The sequence below is a fragment of the Onychostoma macrolepis genome, chromosome 10, assembly GCF_012432095.1.
Source record: "Onychostoma macrolepis isolate SWU-2019 chromosome 10, ASM1243209v1, whole genome shotgun sequence".
Lineage (NCBI taxonomy): Eukaryota > Metazoa > Chordata > Actinopteri > Cypriniformes > Cyprinidae > Onychostoma > Onychostoma macrolepis.
Window position 1 is genome coordinate 4,478,897 of NC_081164.1, and position 16,951 is coordinate 4,495,847.

The 16,951-nt window shown below is 36.9% G+C and overlaps 2 protein-coding genes across 4 annotated transcripts; both read right to left on the reverse strand.

The window, feature by feature from the left end:
- Positions 1 to 134: 134 nt before the first annotated feature.
- On the reverse strand, positions 135 to 2,544 carry ier3ip1 (immediate early response 3 interacting protein 1). The gene is made up of 3 exons (XM_058790003.1): positions 2,385 to 2,544; positions 1,082 to 1,183; positions 135 to 875 (listed from the first exon to the last, which is right to left on the reverse strand). The coding sequence occupies exons 1-3, from the start codon at positions 2,473 to 2,475 to the stop codon at positions 820 to 822; spliced, it is 249 nt and encodes an 82-aa protein (XP_058645986.1). The 5' UTR covers positions 2,476 to 2,544; the 3' UTR covers positions 135 to 819.
- A 1,174-nt stretch (positions 2,545 to 3,718) lies between these two features.
- Positions 3,719 to 16,465, reverse strand: skor2 (SKI family transcriptional corepressor 2). 3 transcript variants are annotated; one of them, XM_058789381.1, is made up of 10 exons: positions 16,243 to 16,465; positions 15,051 to 15,121; positions 9,626 to 11,426; positions 9,061 to 9,124; positions 8,505 to 8,582; positions 7,021 to 7,086; positions 5,989 to 6,087; positions 5,714 to 5,781; positions 4,455 to 4,517; positions 3,719 to 4,303 (listed from the first exon to the last, which is right to left on the reverse strand). In XM_058789381.1, exons 3-9 carry the CDS (start codon positions 11,393 to 11,395, stop codon positions 4,458 to 4,460), a joined length of 2,205 nt encoding a protein of 734 aa, XP_058645364.1. In that variant the 5' UTR covers positions 11,396 to 11,426; positions 15,051 to 15,121; positions 16,243 to 16,465; the 3' UTR covers positions 3,719 to 4,303; positions 4,455 to 4,457. The 3 variants fall into 3 exon arrangements, with proteins under 3 accessions (XP_058645364.1, XP_058645365.1, XP_058645363.1); XM_058789382.1 differs by lacking the exons at positions 15,051 to 15,121; positions 16,243 to 16,465 and adding an exon at positions 12,315 to 12,552 and having other exon boundaries at positions 7,021 to 7,083; XM_058789380.1 differs by lacking the exons at positions 15,051 to 15,121; positions 16,243 to 16,465 and adding an exon at positions 12,315 to 12,552.
- Between the last annotated feature and the right edge of the window lie 486 nt (positions 16,466 to 16,951).

Below are 16,951 nucleotides of genomic sequence, written 5' to 3' on the forward strand. Positions count from 1 at the left end.
TCTGAACTGACCCCCTCAAAAATAAAATAAACCATCTGACTGAATAAATGCTGACTGATCTTAGGAGGCTAAATCATTAGAGGTGTAAAGCACTTATTACAAAACAAAACAAAAATGACAATCTCCAACATACATTAACAGATGAAAAGACAAAACAACTTTATTAAAACCTGAAATATGAAATGACTTGCTCATAAGGGTAGAAGCTACTTTGGTCAAACTTTTCAAACCAAACGTGTTGCATATTAAAGCTTGAAGTCATAACAACACTACATTAACCACATCTTTATTAAAAAATTCAGACTTTACCCATATGTCTTTAAATATATTAAACCCAACTTTTACTTTCCAAGCCGTCTTTGAAATGGAAACATTTTAAGATTAGCTTTGGGGAACTTTACATGTATTAAAAAAAAAAGAAAGAAAGAAAAAAATGTATATTTCAGGTGCCAGAATCAAACTGTAAGACAGCCGTATGGCTTTAGCAGACCTGTCTGACTGATTTCATTGTTGCTTGTTCTAAAACACACATGAATGCCTGAGGAAGCGACACTTTACTGGACCTTGAATGTGACAAAAACAACAAGTACAGACGCAGCAGCTTCTGTAAAGTTACAAAACTGGAAAAGCAAAAAGTTGACTGGTATTTGTATCATATAAAACTACCAGAGTACTTACAGTAAATCATTCAGGGTACAATTTTCAGACATTAGAGAGCAACATTTAGAACCACAGATACAAAAACAGTCCATTTTCCTTTGCCACATTCACTGTGTTCCTCATTAGATCCTGATCCACCGCAGTCCATCAATTCCTTCTTCATCCAAACAGTAATAATAAGACGATACACACTGAATTTACTGCTATCAGAGGTACTGTGGGAGGAGAAGAGAAAACGTTTTAATACAGAACAATTTCTGATGTTACATAAAGACGTAGGAACAATACATGGAGCTATTTTTCCCCAGAACGTAATTAAGATCAATGCAAATCTAAAAACCATTACAGGTATGTTAGTATCTCTATTAATGATTGTTGGAATAAGTAGACATCAGTATTAACACTGTACAAAAGAACAAACCTCTCATGACAGTCCTGACAGAGCGAATAAGGTTCAGAAGTTGTGCTTTAATGCCGGGTTCATCTCCAAATCCTCCGATACCCTGCTCTGCTCCCCAGCCGACTGGAAACATGATGTGTTTGTTAGTCACAGAGCCCTGCGCCATGATATATATATATCATGCTATAATGACTATATGCTTCCGTGTCAGGATGTACATCTTTATTATCAAGGGCTGAAGGATTATATATCACCTACATGTACAGTTTATTGGAAACATTTTTTTTTTTGGACTGTATTCACTGGAAAAACAGTGTGGTTAATCCCTGAAAAACATTGCATCGCTAACAAAATAACAGAAGTACAATTAAAGAATATGCATAATGTCTATCCAACCAGCTTGCAAAATGCTACTTTTGCTGATATTCCCAGTTGATCTGTATTCTTTAAGACTGATATATTTGTATGTATGCATTTACTTATTGATTGATTGATTGATTGTCTGTCAGTGCCATCAGATATATTCCCTTTGGGAGAATTTTAATTATTTATAAAATCTGATTTATTCTGTTTTTTTTTTTGCTGAAAGATAATAAAGACAGCCATGCTGCTAAATGTACTGTTCATTCCTTTGCCTTGTTTTGACAAGAACAAATTTCTCAAATCTTTCTCTAGATATGAAGTCTTTCTTGCTGAATTTTCCTTTACTGTAAAATTTCATAAATGTATAAATAATAAGAATAATATACATTAGGTATATGATATAACCATTCCTACAGATTTCTTTCACATACATGTTTGTATGTATATTCATTTCGTGTCAGTTTAGTACAAATTAAATGAAAAGTTTAGACCCAATGTAATCATTAATATTTTTTAAATAGTAATATTAGTGATTGACGCCATTAAATAACACCAATGTTGAAGTATGGGAATTGTCTAGTGATCAAAAATGTTACTTTTTTTTTTTTTTCTAAATGGCAGCTCTGCAAACCCTTTCAACCAAATTCAAAAACTTTTTTATTTCAAATATATTGATTCATATGTAGGCACATTTACAGTATGATAATGGTGAAGTCATATACAATAGACTGGTAAAACAACAGCAATTCTGATTTCTATTAATAACTACTAATAGTCCTTTCAGGCGATGTCAAAAACAAAGCATGTCAAAATTTATCATTTTCATATTTCTATAGTTTCCTGCCCATTTAGGAGACGTCAACTCTAGGCTAGCAACCAGATGGCAATACACACATATATTTACACGACAAAACAAACCTAGCGTCATACTTCGGAATAAAATACAATCCTAAGGACTTACTTTTACTGAGAAACCTCTCTTCGTGGAGAACTGCGATGGCATTAGTGAATAATATCGCTGTTTGAATCAGCGCGTACAGCGTGAACGCCATGTTGGCACTATTGTGCTGCTGACGCGAGAGAGCTTGCGTGCGTCGCGCGGAGTTACGTCACAGGCGCGCCGCGAGAGCTTTAGATTGACAACAAGAGTCAAAAAAAGCAAAATACTACTCTAACTACGGGTTAATTATTACATTTTAGAAATGGTATTATATTTCGAATTTAGCCTTTTACTGTACCCACCAAACAAATTAATCACGTGTTCATTGTATATGTACTCATAATTCCATCAGATATTGTACATATTTGTGTACGTTTACAACCTCTCTCTCTCTCTCTCTCTCTCTCTATATGTGTGTGTGTGTATATATATTTATTTATTTGTTTATTTATTTATTATCGCAGCATTTAAACACTATTAAAATAAAACACTATTACAATATGCAGGAAATAATTAATAAAACGAACAGCCTATATTAACTGAATTATACATTTCATGATATATTTAATAATTAAATTACAGATGTAATATAATTAAACACACATGGGTCAAAGACGAAAAAAGGGTTTAAGCATAAAAACAATAAGTGTAATACTGCTTTAAATTGTTAAAAAAAAAAAAAAAAGTTTTCTGTTTAATTTAATTGCAAATTTGTTTTTGTTTTTCTGAGCAAAAAAATAAATATCATACATTTTTCCCTGATTTACAGAAGATACCCACTAAAATGTCATTCAGTGTACAATCTTGTCAGGCATATTTACAACAAAAATAAATTGATGGCTAATTACTTTTACCCCAAATAATAATTAGTTTTTCAAATTTGCCACTATCCTAGGTTTTGCCCATGTTTTACTCATTTAAAACACAATAAAATGTAATATGCTCCCTTATTCTTTCATATATTTTAATATTTACAAGTCCGAATAAGCATGTTGTTTGAATTTGAACTGAATGACAATGTAATATTATTTCAACCAAATTTTGACATTTTATTCTCCAAAAACTTATTTGAAACCTTAAAAGTAGACACTTTACTTACATTTAATGTGCTTTCTATGGACATAAAATCACTTTTGTAAATGTCTTTTGATGCGGACATCTTAACGTCTTTGACCCACATACAAAACCAATGTAAACCCTAAAAATGCACACAAATATTGTTTTATATATATATAATATCTCAAATTTTCTTTCTTTTAGTTCCAAATTGTATTATGCGTGTGTTTATCAAAGTGTCACTATCACAAATAAATAAATAAAGTCTTTTTTCATATTATAGACTTTTAATTATCCACATAAATAGTAGAGAAACTACAAGAACATATTTAAATACATTTGCATGAACAGTTAATAATAACATTTTTAAACTTGTGTTTATGTCAATGTTGTATTTAAACAGGCAAAACATGAAAAGTTTACACGCTTTCAGATTGCTCTTAGACTTCAGCCACAGTAGCCTACAGAGCAACCCGGTCCCTCCACAACCTCCTTTTGTACATTTACAACCTAGAGCTAATATCATTGTACAGTTTGCTGTTATCAATAAACAAGTGAATGCATGGGTAATAAATAAACTTAAATAAGTTCATAAATAATCAAAGTGGGGTTACTGTACAGGAAATACGTCGAATGAACTCTAAATCATTGGTAGATGCATTGAACCGTACTGTGTATCAGTCAGTACACTGATGCCTTTGGGTTTGATTGAGAGATGGACATCGATCTGAGGCGATCTGTCAAGGGCAGCGTTCAACATTTGATCCGGTCAAGAGGCTGCTTTCGTTGTGCTTGATGATTCCTCAGAGATGGGGATGATTTAACCTCTTTGTGTCAAAAGATGTTGAGAGCAGCTTGGTTTTATTTCAAAAAAACGAATTGACCTAAAACATACAACAATTCATATAGTCACTAGGATTTCTCAAAATAATCAAGAACGTCAAACATAGTGCTGTTTGCTGACAAATCATGAAGTTCATATTAAATCTGCAACACATTGTGTTTCTCATTTGATGAAATAACTTTGATACTCACCATTTAGCTTTTGTTTAGATGTGTCCCAACCTTTTCTTTTCTAATGATGTTTGCATAGGGAATCTAAAAATAAATAAAAAGAATTAATTAACTAATTAAAAAAATTCTCCATCAACAATACAACATTTATCTTATCCACCATTTTCGGGAATACATCATCTATCTAAATTTGCAGTACATTTGCTTAATAAATTAATGTTTAATGAAAATTTGTGTACTTAATATTTTTATAATGCAGTAAATGCACTAATTTTTAGTTATTTAGTAATTTTTTTTAAAAGTTTTTTATCTTTATTTTTATTTTCTAGTCTCTTCTGCTCACCAAGGCTACATTTATTTGACTGAAATTACAGTAAAAAATAAAAATAAAAAAGTAAAATTGTGAAATATTTTTATAATTCAAAATAACTGTTTTCTATGCGAAAATATGTTAAAATGTCATTTATTTCCTGTGATCAAAGCTGAATTTCCAGCATATCAAGTGTCACATGATCCTTCAGTAATCATTCTAATATGCTGATTTGCTGCTCAAGAAACATTTCTGATTATTATCAATATTGAAAACAGTTATTTGTATGGAAACTGTGATAGATTTCAGCATTCTTTGATGAACAGAAAGTTCAAAAGAACAGCTTTTATTTGAAATTGAAATCTTTTGTAACAACATAAATGTCTTTACGTTCACTTTTATGAGTTTAATGCATTCTTACTGAATAAAATAAAAAATCATAAACACATTAGGCCAGCCATGCTTCTGTAAATTAAAAATACGTGACTATATTCACAATTCACGAGGCTTCTCATACCTTACTGCTTAACTATGTGGTGATACAACACCAAAAGGAAAACTTCATTATGTATTCATCTCTATAGTTTTCTGCATTACAGAAGTTCAGCTTTCAATCTGTCACACTGTAATCTCTCATATATGATCTCCCCTGGCTTGACGGATGGTGTTGAACTGAGAGAACACACAGTGGCAGTCTGCCAGCATCATCCATGTGTTAAAACACAGATGCACCAGTGATTGATGCCGCAGCGCTGTGCAATGTTGAACCAGTTCTAGACAACAAAAGATTACGAGACACCAGACCCTGCTGCTAGTCTGCTGGTTGTCTTACATTTCTACTTTAACATCGATTTAGCCTGCTACAGCAGATTACTTATATAACAGGGCTGCATGTGGGATATTTGTATGATTCACGAGTAAATTAATCAGATGGGAAATTATGATCTTACTGTAGATGAAACCTCCTTACCATCTGTAACTGCTGCACCATTTCTTCCCTGTAAGCCAGTTCTCTCTTCATTTGGTCCTGAAAGTTATCTGTAGGACAGGCAAATATGGAGTTCATATATAAAGCCTTTTACAGTTATGTAGTGGCCTAAAGAAAGGTTCGTTTGATTGTTTTTGGGCTTATTTTTAAAATGGAAATGGTTTTATGGAGTTATACTGATTTATTGATCAGATAAAGCAGGTTCTATGATTTCCACATGATGATAAAACACATGAAGTGAATGTAAGGACACTTACGGAAAACTGGAAATGGAGAGCTGCCTTTCAGAGCGTGAAACTCCTGCTCCAGTCTCCTCCGTAAATCTATCTGTTCAAGGAGAACTTTCTGGAGTTCCTCTGAAGGACAGATTACACGATAAATCAAGATCAGACGCTGAGCTGCGCTGAAATATCAACTATTACATCTAGAGCAGTTACAAAAATGTATTTGAAACATTTTGCATGCCGTTCCAAAGTTTGGGGTCAGTAGGAGTTTTTAAAGTCTCTTCTGCTCACCAAGGCTGCAGTTATTTGTTTAAAAATACAGTCAAATTGTGAAATATTATTACTATTTATAACAGCTTTTTCTTTTTTAATATTTTGTAAAAGAGAATTTATTGCTGGGATCGAAGCTGTAATTTCAGCATCATTACTCCAGTCTTCAGTGTCACATGATCCTTCAGAAATCAGCTGATTTGCTGCTCAACAAACAGTTCTGATTATTATCAATGCTGAAAACAGATGCTTTGATGAATATAAAGTTCAAAAGAACGGCATATATTTCAAATCAAATCATTTGTTACTTTAGAAATGCATTTACTGTCACTTTTGATCAAATGAATGCGTCCTTGCTGAATAAAAGTATCAATTTCTTTTAAACAAAGTCTTACTGACCCCAAACATATTTGTGACCCTGCAGCACAAAACCAGTCAGAAGTAGCACGGGTATATTTATAACAATACAATACATTGTATGGGTCAAAATTATTGCTTTTTCTTTTATGCCAAAAATCATTAGTATATTAAATAAAGATCATGCTCCATGTAAATTTCCTACCATAAATAAATCAAAACTTAATTTTTGATTAGTGATATGCATTGCTTAGGACTTCATTTGGACAAATTTAAAGGCGATTTTCTCAATATTTAGATTTTTTGCACCCTCAGATTTTCAAATTGTTGTATCTTGGCCAAATTAAAAAAAAAAAAAAAAAAAACTGACCCTTATGACTGGTTTTGTGGTCCAGGGTCACATATATTCTTTAATGAAGTCTTTGCTTGCCATCTCACCTTTTTCCATGTTCTCAACATCCTTCTTGAGCGATACGGGAGTGTTTGTGTCTTGACTTTGGTCTGCTGAGCAGAAAAAAAGAAGATTAAAAAAAACAAACACACACTTTGAAGATTTATAGCATTGCAAGCATCCATTCATGTCAGTTTCTGTAGAGTTCACATGAAAGACTGACACACATCATGCAGTTCTACCAGCAAACAGTAGATGTCAGTCTGACATCAGGATGCTTCAGACAAACGTATTTGACTTACAAAGTGAAAAAGAAAATACAGTGCTATTTTTCTGGAGTGAGGAAATGGTATTCATATATCGTGAATATGGTATGGCTGCATATTTACTGTAAAGACATAATACTATGAAAAGAATATAACTCGCTCAACAAAATTTCTGATTAGTGCATTCGAATAAACAGCCCTTGCAAAATGCCAATATCCTGAAATTGTGAAAACAGCTGATTTCGTTAATGTTACTGCGCTATTGAATCAGGAAATTATTCGAAACAGTTTTGATTGCAATCCTTAGGAGTCGGTACGTCCGCGCTGCACGACGGCGTCTGTGTTTTTGTGTCTATATCGCAAATGGCTCAAATGAAGTGATCCAACACGTTGGTATAATCTTCCCCTCATTCGACGTCTCTCTCTCTCTCTCTCTCTCTCTCTCTCTCTCTTCTCATTTCCCGTCTTGCCTCCTTAAGCCGAACAAGGCGTTCCTCATTTGGAAAGCGGTCTTGTTCTCGCTCTCCTCCTCTCTCTGTCTCATTTGACAAGCAAATTTGCAGACAGTGCCTGAGGATAACAACCTCGTTTGACAGTCAATTAACCGTGAATAGTCAAAGCCAAGGCAGTTTGCATTATATAAATGGAAAATTAGATTATTTTTTTCCTCCCTCCCAAGAAACAGAACTATCTTTAAGACACTGCCGTTAGACTCTTTGGAAAATCAGAAGTTCTAATCACGTTTCCCAGTAGCCCCTCGGAGACATTTAGCAATCAGGCAAAGGTGGTTTCATTTAATTTGTTTCATGTAATTTTTTCAAATATATTATACGTTATATGAGGAGATCATTATCGGCTAGATAATATAAATGTTGCCGTAGATGTCATAAAACACTTTTAATGTCTTTCTGACATATAAAAGGCAATAAGCTATGATCTTTCTAATGGAAGATTTTGCCAAGCAAAAGGCAATTATTTCCGTCTGATATTGTTCAAATGGTGATTGTCACCTTCCTGGCGTTGAGCTGATTGTCTTGCTGAACTGTTATGGCTCCCTACAGAACACATTTTCCCAATGACATTGTGGAGAGAGCTGCTCCATTTTAAGAGTGCGGCGAGAGTATATTCTATCCCGTATCTTTTATATTTAGATTAATCTTAATATCCTTGCAGGGATGGGCTAGCTGCGCTGCGCAAATTATTTGGCGGCCCTCTTGCTGTAAGTGGCGGATGTAAAGCGGAGATAAAGTGGCGTGCGTTCTTACTTGGATTCTCCCGCCAGTATTCGGGCGCCGACGTTTCTGTCTCCGGGACAAAAAAGCCGCTCTGCTCTTTGCTGTCATCTGAAAAAAAAAAATCAAAAACAAAAAAAAACAAATGTGAATTGAATGTTAAGGTAAAGGTGTAAAATTTTATTATTTTAGGGACCAGTTCTCACTATTAACTAGTTGCTTATTAGCATGCCAATTATTAACATATTGGCTGTTTATTATTACTTATAAAGCACATATTCTGCATGACCATATTCTACATCCCTAATCCTACCCAATACCTCACCTTAACAACTACCGCACTAACTATTAATAAGCAGCAAATTAGGAGTTTATTTAGGTTTGTTAATAGCAAGAAATGGACCTTAAAAGTGTGACCATATTTATATATACGGTCTAAAAAACTTCAAAGTAAAATAAAATAATGCATTTAATTTGACTAATTTTACAATATATATATATATATTTGTATAAAATGCACAGAATAATCACATTGCAATTTCCACATTCATTATATTGCAACAACATTCACTTCACATTCATTTCTCACCTGAGATGGTGGTTTTGTTTTTGCTTGCATATGCTGGCAGCCCATCGTCTCTGCTCTTGTGAGCCTGTAACCATAAAACACCAGCGATGTCTGATTAGAACTGATTCATAACATCAGGCCAAAGGTTGAACATAGAGCAACAAAATATATCAGTCAGCCAAAAGCACAGAATTGATTAGCCTTGAGCACGACAACGCTGTTATGTTTTATATATGATCCTGATGTTTGTTCGGCTTTGTCGTGCTACCGAGTTCCTCTAGATAAATCAACGTGCGTGAGGCTAATTGCTAAAGAATTCCCGTTTCGATCCCTGTCGCTCTGTCTGTTAATGTAGCGTCAGAGGGTTAAAGATTAAAAGGGCTAATAGGCAGAAGTGACAAAGGGGAGCAAACATAATGTCGCCATTAAACAAAACACGACTGGGCTTATTAGAAGGGATCAAAGAGCTCTGAATATTTCATTTCTGCAGGGAACACAGGCTATCAATCTTGTTACGCATATGGCCCCTGCCAGCCAATGGCCCGCATTTAAATAATTAGTTAAAGTGCCTGGAGGGAATATTTACATTTCTGTACGCGCTGCTTTCCTCCAGCGAGCCGTGAACGGGGCTGGGGACTTTGAGGATGGTGGGCGGACTGACAGCGAGGCCAGGTTTGTCCTCTGCCGAGGTCTCGGCGGGAGTGCTCGGGAAGGAGGGCGGTTCTTTGGCCTGCTGTGGTTCCCCTGCGCTGCTGTCGGGAAGCCCACGCATGTGCAGGGGCGTCTGCGCAGCTCGGCTGCCGAAGTCCTCCTGCTCCTCGTCCTGTTTGGTCTCCACGTCCACTTCCTGCTCCTCGTCGCTCTCTCCGCTGTCGTAGCTGCAGCTGGTGCCAGGAGAAAGGTGCCGCTCCGGTCCGAAGTCCTCCAGGCTGCCGTGGAGCTTGGCGATGCTCTCCGCATCTTTGACCACCGGCCGGAAGGCAGAGTGGTAACTGGCTTTGCGGGCTTGCAGCGAGGGGGCGTCTAGGAGTTTCAGCCAGCCCTCTGGGGTGGGGCGGAGGTCAGAGGTCACGGGCGGGCAGTCGCTCTCAAACAGCCCGGATCTAGGGTTTGTTTCCAGACCCGAACCGGCATCGCCTTGTTCAGACAGATCCAAAAAGGCTTGTCTGAGGGACGGGCTCTCTGTGAGCGAGGAAAGGGCATTGGGTTGGGGCTGGAGGTAAGTGGGCACCGGGATACCCCCAGTTGCCCTCGGGGGCCAAAACATGCAGAAGGGAGGATAAAAAGCATCCTTTCGGCCGGGCCAAAGAAGCCCTGAGAGGCCGCTGTTTTTCTGTCCGTTGGTCACCTCGCTGTCGTCCTTCTTCTGCGGGCACAGGCCGAAGGCAGGGAAGGTGTAGGGGCTGGGGAATAGCGACGTCGTCGGGAACTTCTGCAACATCCCAAAACCTTTGCTCGGGACCGGGATGACCGGGTAACTGCGCGGGACCTTTCGGGGCGAGAGGCTGTTGCCGTCCAGCTCATCATCGTCTTCGTACCGGCCTCTCTTCTGGGCCAGATCTGGAGAAATCATGTGGGGCAGAACTGAGTTCACAGCCTTGACGGAGCCCATGGCCGAGCAGTTAGAGGACGGAAGCGCCCTCTTGCGACTTCCTCCATTGAACATGGCTTTTACGTCCTCCCAGGCAAACAACAGGTCCTCCGGTGCCGTTTTGTCTGCCAGTTTAAGGTGCCGGCGCCAGGAGTTGAAGTTGGCGGCGTCTGGCTGTGTGTACTTGGCCTCGGGCGTGCGGTGCGAGTGGAAGATGAATTTGTTAGGGGAGAAGTACATATTACAGTAGGAGCACTTGATGCATTTGGCCCGGGAGCTGTTGTAGCGTGCCGGGATGAAATTTCCCCGGCAGCCCCAAGCACATTCATGCATCACGTCGAACGCGAAGTTGTCTGGCAGCTTGGGTGGAGAGTTCTCACCGAGGAAAGACTTGCACAGTCGCTCTGCCTCCCGTTTGGTGATCATGCCGCAGCGACGGGAGGAGATGGGCATGGCGCCCGCCCGCCGGAGGATCTCCAGCTGGACCGGGGTGCACTGCACGCAGGTGATGCCCAGAGCCACTCGGCGGTTGTGGATCTCATTGTAGCTGTAGTTCTTTAAAAGGGTGTTGGATATCTGAGCCAGGCATAAGCGCTCTTGATTGTCAATCACCAGCGAGACAATAGGCACCCCGTAGAGGATGACCTGCCCAACTTGGTTGGGCTTAAGCGAGGATCTTGGAGGCGTGAGCGGCTCCTGCTGGAATGAACTTGGTGGGGTGGCCATCACAATGTCTTTTGGTCCAGGCAGAAGACTCTTTTCCATTCTTTGGAGACCAATGAGTGGAGGTGTTTGTCTGTAAACACATTTAAAAAGATGATTTAGCAATAAAAATAAAGGAATTAAAAAAAAAAAAAAGATTCAGTTGCATTAATTCATTTATGCACAGTATAAAGAATATTACTCTGATAATACTTTAGATTTTTTATTTCACTATACCAAAAAAAAATAATAAAAGAGAGAGAGAGAGAGAATTAACACAACTTGCACAATTACTGTAAAGCTTTTTTAACATGTCAGACACATTGTTTGTAGATCAGAATATGATGCGGGTGAAATAAAAACTCGCAGAACGACACAAAATAAAAACCCATATGAAAAGCGAGAGAAAATAAAAATGCTATTCAATATGATCGCAAATTAAATAAAAAGGATATGTATTTAAAAAAAAAATTATAAATAAATGAAGAACTAAATCAGTGTGCCAACAACATGCGATGATTAATTTTATTCCTTAAAGACTTAAAGCACGAACACTTTTTGTCACTGTGTGAAAATGCAAAAAGAAAAAGCGCGTAATGCCTTTAATGCTGTGTAATTATTTTACAATTTTTTGATCACTTTATGTGGGGAAATAACAATGTAGCGAAATTTGCAGAGTTCAAGCAGATTTTCCTGTAGAATGTTCTGTCGGCCTCACCGTTCTGTTCCGACTTTTTCACACAGAATATAGAACGTCGCTTTTTTTAGGTTTAGGTAGGCTAATGTATCATATAATAGCCCAATGTTAGCCTAATAATAATAATAATAATACATTTACCATAAAAACAAATGTAGCCTATTTGTATCCACACTTTCACTTTTTTACTCCGCGAACAAATGACACTTAAAAAGCCTAAACCTGAACAAAAACATAATTTTTAAACGGACTCGGAGACGATAAAAAAGTTAGTATTTTTCTTACCTCCGCGCGCTGCCGGAGATGTCCAAACGCTACAAAATTCAAATCATGTCGCAGCCTATTCCACATACAAAATTGGAAATGTGCCTTCGAGAGCGCGAACTTTATAAATACAAGCACGATAAATGGCCAATATCACAACAGGCTCCTTTATCGAGTCCAGCATCAGTAGTAAGAGTAGAGAAAGCCCGAATAAGCGCGCGTCTCACACACTGGCTCTTATTGCCGGCGCGCGCTGTGAGTGATTGGCGTGGCTCTGCCCCTCTGAAGAGCCAATGACGTTTCACTGACTGCCACTCAAACGCGCCTCGAGTTCACATCTGAATTAGACGAAAAACTCCCGAGATCCAGCCGTGAGCAATCGGTATAATAGCATGGAGAAGAAGAGACACTGTTTCATAAATAAAGTGTGTTACTTTAAAATATTAGAACATAACGCGCCGAAAATAGCCATGTAGCCCAGACCAAAACATTTTCTCACAACATTAATAATTTAATCGCGCGTTTTTATACTAGGTTTTATATTGAAGCCTGAATCTAACGAAACTTATTGTAAGCCTAATGTATTTTAGCTACTGATAGGATGATGCAAAATAATAATTAAACCGTAATATTTTAGTCGATTTTAACTGAATAATTTTTTTGACGCCTACAGTTTGATTCCTCCGCTTTAAGCATCCAAACACATTGTTTTTTTTAAGCAGTAAAAGTAGCCCAATCATTTTTTTTTTTTTTTTTTTTTTTAAGTGTGTTGAGCAGTCAGGTATATATATATATATATATTTTATTAATGCTTTATCATTTCGTTATCAGCATCTGCAATCGTCACACACTGAAACTGTCCAAACTGTCATGCCATATTGAGCCAATTTCAACGCATTCATAAATCAAGCGAAAGGGAACAAATGTCGGCATGTCATTTTTTCATCATTATGAGGGTAACACATGGGCTGTACGTACTGAATCGACCACAACTGAGAATAAAACTAATCGCTTGATGCCGATGACACGTTGTCCGACAAACTGTCTCATCAATATCATTCCTACAATAGAAGGTGCGCTATTGATCCGAATATGAAACAATACAATTACTATATTAAAAATGGCTTTTTTTTTCTTTTCTTTTTTTTTTTGCAGAAGAAAAAAAAAATCTTCGCTACAAAGACACTTCAGGATTTGTATTTTAAATGTCGGCATTACGAGTTAGGCTATTATAACGATGCTGATGGCATTGCACGTAATTATAATAGGAATATTGGGCTTAATTGTGACGTTTCCATTTTGCCGCGATAATAGAATTAGTACAAAAGGTCAAGTGTTTTGAAAAGCCAAGTCAAATTGACAGGAAAGAGAGGGTCCCATCTGCAGCCCCCTAAACCTAATTTAGATCCCATCCCGCTGGCTTTTGTCTCCCAATAGCCAAAGAGCAGCTCATGCGACCCCTCATCCCATTACAGGAATATGAAAAAATATATGATATCATAAATACACTACATTTAAATGATTTGGTAACACTGTAGAATAATGCTCATTAAGCGTTTAAATTTTAATTAGCATTACCTCACATATGCTTCAATAATTGTAATATTAAAATGCCATACAACTTTGGTTGGTATTTTCGTGCAGGCCTATATATTCGTATTTCAATTTGTATGGTATGCTTATGTCTTATATGTACATAAAGTGAAAAACTGCCTCATAATACTAATTATAACAAAGACCAGTTGAACTATCCATTGAAAATGCATGTTTATTAGACCGCTGATGATGACAACTGTTCATGCTGAACAGTTAACATAGGCCTTAAATCATAGTTCATGTGATGCATTGAACTTCATCTATGTATGCTAACCCTACTGTGAAATTAATCATGCGTTTAAAAAATTACTTATGTGACCTGTCGGGGTCAATACAGAAGAAAAAAAGATGGGGAACCTAATAGCTACAAGAATAGGACATTACACACCAAATCCATCATCTAACCAAATATACCTCAGGCAAGCTGTTGTGTTTTAAAACAAATGAAACATCTTCACTTTCCAAAGCAGGTTTACTTCAATGAATCCTGCTCTCTTTAAAGACTCCTCTCTGACCTATAATTGTCATGAACAGAAAGTCCCAGAGTACACTGCGGTCTAAATAGGCCTAAGTACACTGTCCTACATTATAATCCTTATTTAATGCTGGAGGTCTATCAGAAAATTGCAAGACTAAATGCCGCTTGGTCTGTGAAGACTTATCAAGCAATATCATTTAAATACAATCTCATCAGACGTAAAGCATTCGTAGATGGTTTGTCCTCGATTGTTTAGTCTTGATTGCATGACATGCATGAAATTGTTACCTGCATAGTTCAATATGCTGGCTTCCAGTAGTCTATAATGGACACCGTATATGTTATTACTGTAAGGAAATCAGACTCCATGCATCTTTTGATTGAACAGTGATACAGAAGACAGCATCAGACAGGTAAATAGGGCTAGAAGTCGATGCATTGTGGTGCCACCCATAGCCTTTATGGAATTGTGAAATATGTATCATTTAATTACATTTTAAAGTTGCAATAATCAGCAAACATGGAATCACATAATTATTCTGTTTTTGTTAAATAAGATGAATTCTTATTAAATTAATGGAGTGTTTTGATTCATTTAAACATTCCTCAAATGAAATAAAATTAATATCTTTAATTAAACATAATAATTTTGTTTAAATATCAGAGATATTTTGTGCACATACCTTTTCCAAAGCTCAGGAGAATCGTGTTTTCTAGCTGTTTTCAGCTCACCCTCTTCAACATCAGTCAATCCCTGAAAAGATCAGAAACATTTTTTTGCCTTGAACAGTCATAAATTACAGAATTTTTTAGTGTCCTTCATGCCTCACGGGAGCTTGATTGATGGCTTCATTCGTGTTCATGAAATTATAATAATCTTTCGTAACACTAGTGACCTTCTTGACGAAAAATAAATAATACTATTTACGCCTATTTCTGGTTGAAATCAACGGCATGAGATTAAAACAACGAACCACTTTATAAAAGTTTTTTTTTTATTTTATTTTTTTTATCCCTGTCTTAAGCTCCTCCCATTCACTGAATGCTATAGGTAAAATATACGGGCCTAAAAAAAAAAAAAAAAAATAAAAAGATTAGCCTATAACCTGCCATCACAGTATCTTCAAGGAAGTTTTGTTTATAATTGGACATTTTCGTTTTAAAAAAGTGGTCCCACAAATAAATGCACGACAAAACAAGACAGCTGCCTTTATATAAACCTGCTTAGGCTATATTAATGTATAGCATAATAGTAGATAGTTGAATATCTTGTAATAGATGTTTGTCTACCACTAGGCTACTAATTTTTTTTTAAAAATGTTTAAGTAAAATCAAAGTAATTCAAAAGTTTTAACCTTCAGTGTCCGTTGCACTTTTTTCGGCCACATTACATTGAATTACAATAACGGAGATTGATCTGAAAACGGAAAACTATAAATCCGAGTAGAACCGGCAGAAATTATTGTGACAAGTTACGGACGATCCTAAAACATTTTGCCTAAAACGTTTTTTTTGTTTTTTTTTTGTTTAATGGAATTTGTTACAAAACGACAAACATTCTTGAACTTTCAGACAAACACGTGAGACGAAAAGTTCTTATGTTTTTATATGCTTTTTAAAACAATTCTAGAGATGAATTTGACAGATATTTAACAAATGTTTTCAAGCATGAATAATAGAAAACAGAATCCACATGAAATACTAACAGCTTTGATCATAATCCACATCTGACGTCGATATTGTACATATAACGAACACATAAGAAATGAAATGTAGGCTTATATAAAAGGCAAACACGACTATTAAAGACATTATTTTAGATTTGACACAATTCTGAAAAGTTTAAAAACGCGTTCAGAAAGCTGAAGCTCTTACCTTACACGCACCACGCGACAGCGGCGTGTGTCGCGGCTCCTCCGCCGACGCGTCGCGCTTCTGCTCTTTTGTAAGATATTCCAAGTACAAGCTTTAGCGATGCAGCTCTGCGGCTGACAGTGAACTGATGCTGTCGTGCTCTGTTGAATCACTCTGAGTCAACCGCGCGAGGCATGAGAGCAAATATAAAGGCATCTGCCGCGCGTTGCTCTCGTGCTCCGGAGACGAGCTTGAGAAATGTGCTCGTTGCAGCCGGTGCTGTCATTGAACTTCACATCCCGAAGAATCTCAGAGAGGTGGGGCTTTTTACAGAATCAGAACATGGATAATGGCATATCACGTTTGATCTCTCCCGTCTGAAAGTTGTGAAGGAAACTACACTTTTTACAGATTGGCGTCTGAATCTTGGTGAAGATAATCTGAAAAGTTGTGCCATTGTCAATGAGATCAGAAAACTTTCTTCCTTTGTCATTCCTTTGTCACTTTGTCATATAGAATACTTTATAGAAAACACACTCTCAGGAATTATACCTATCTTTGTGTAAATGTATTTGAATATGTTTGTCATCATACATATATGTAGACCGGGGCTAGTTGTCACACTTTCTGAGGGTAAATTTATGTTTGAAAGTCAAATTCTGTATAGACACGAACCCTACAATCTTCAGGGGGAAAATGATTTTACAGTTATTGGCAAAGAAAAAGATTT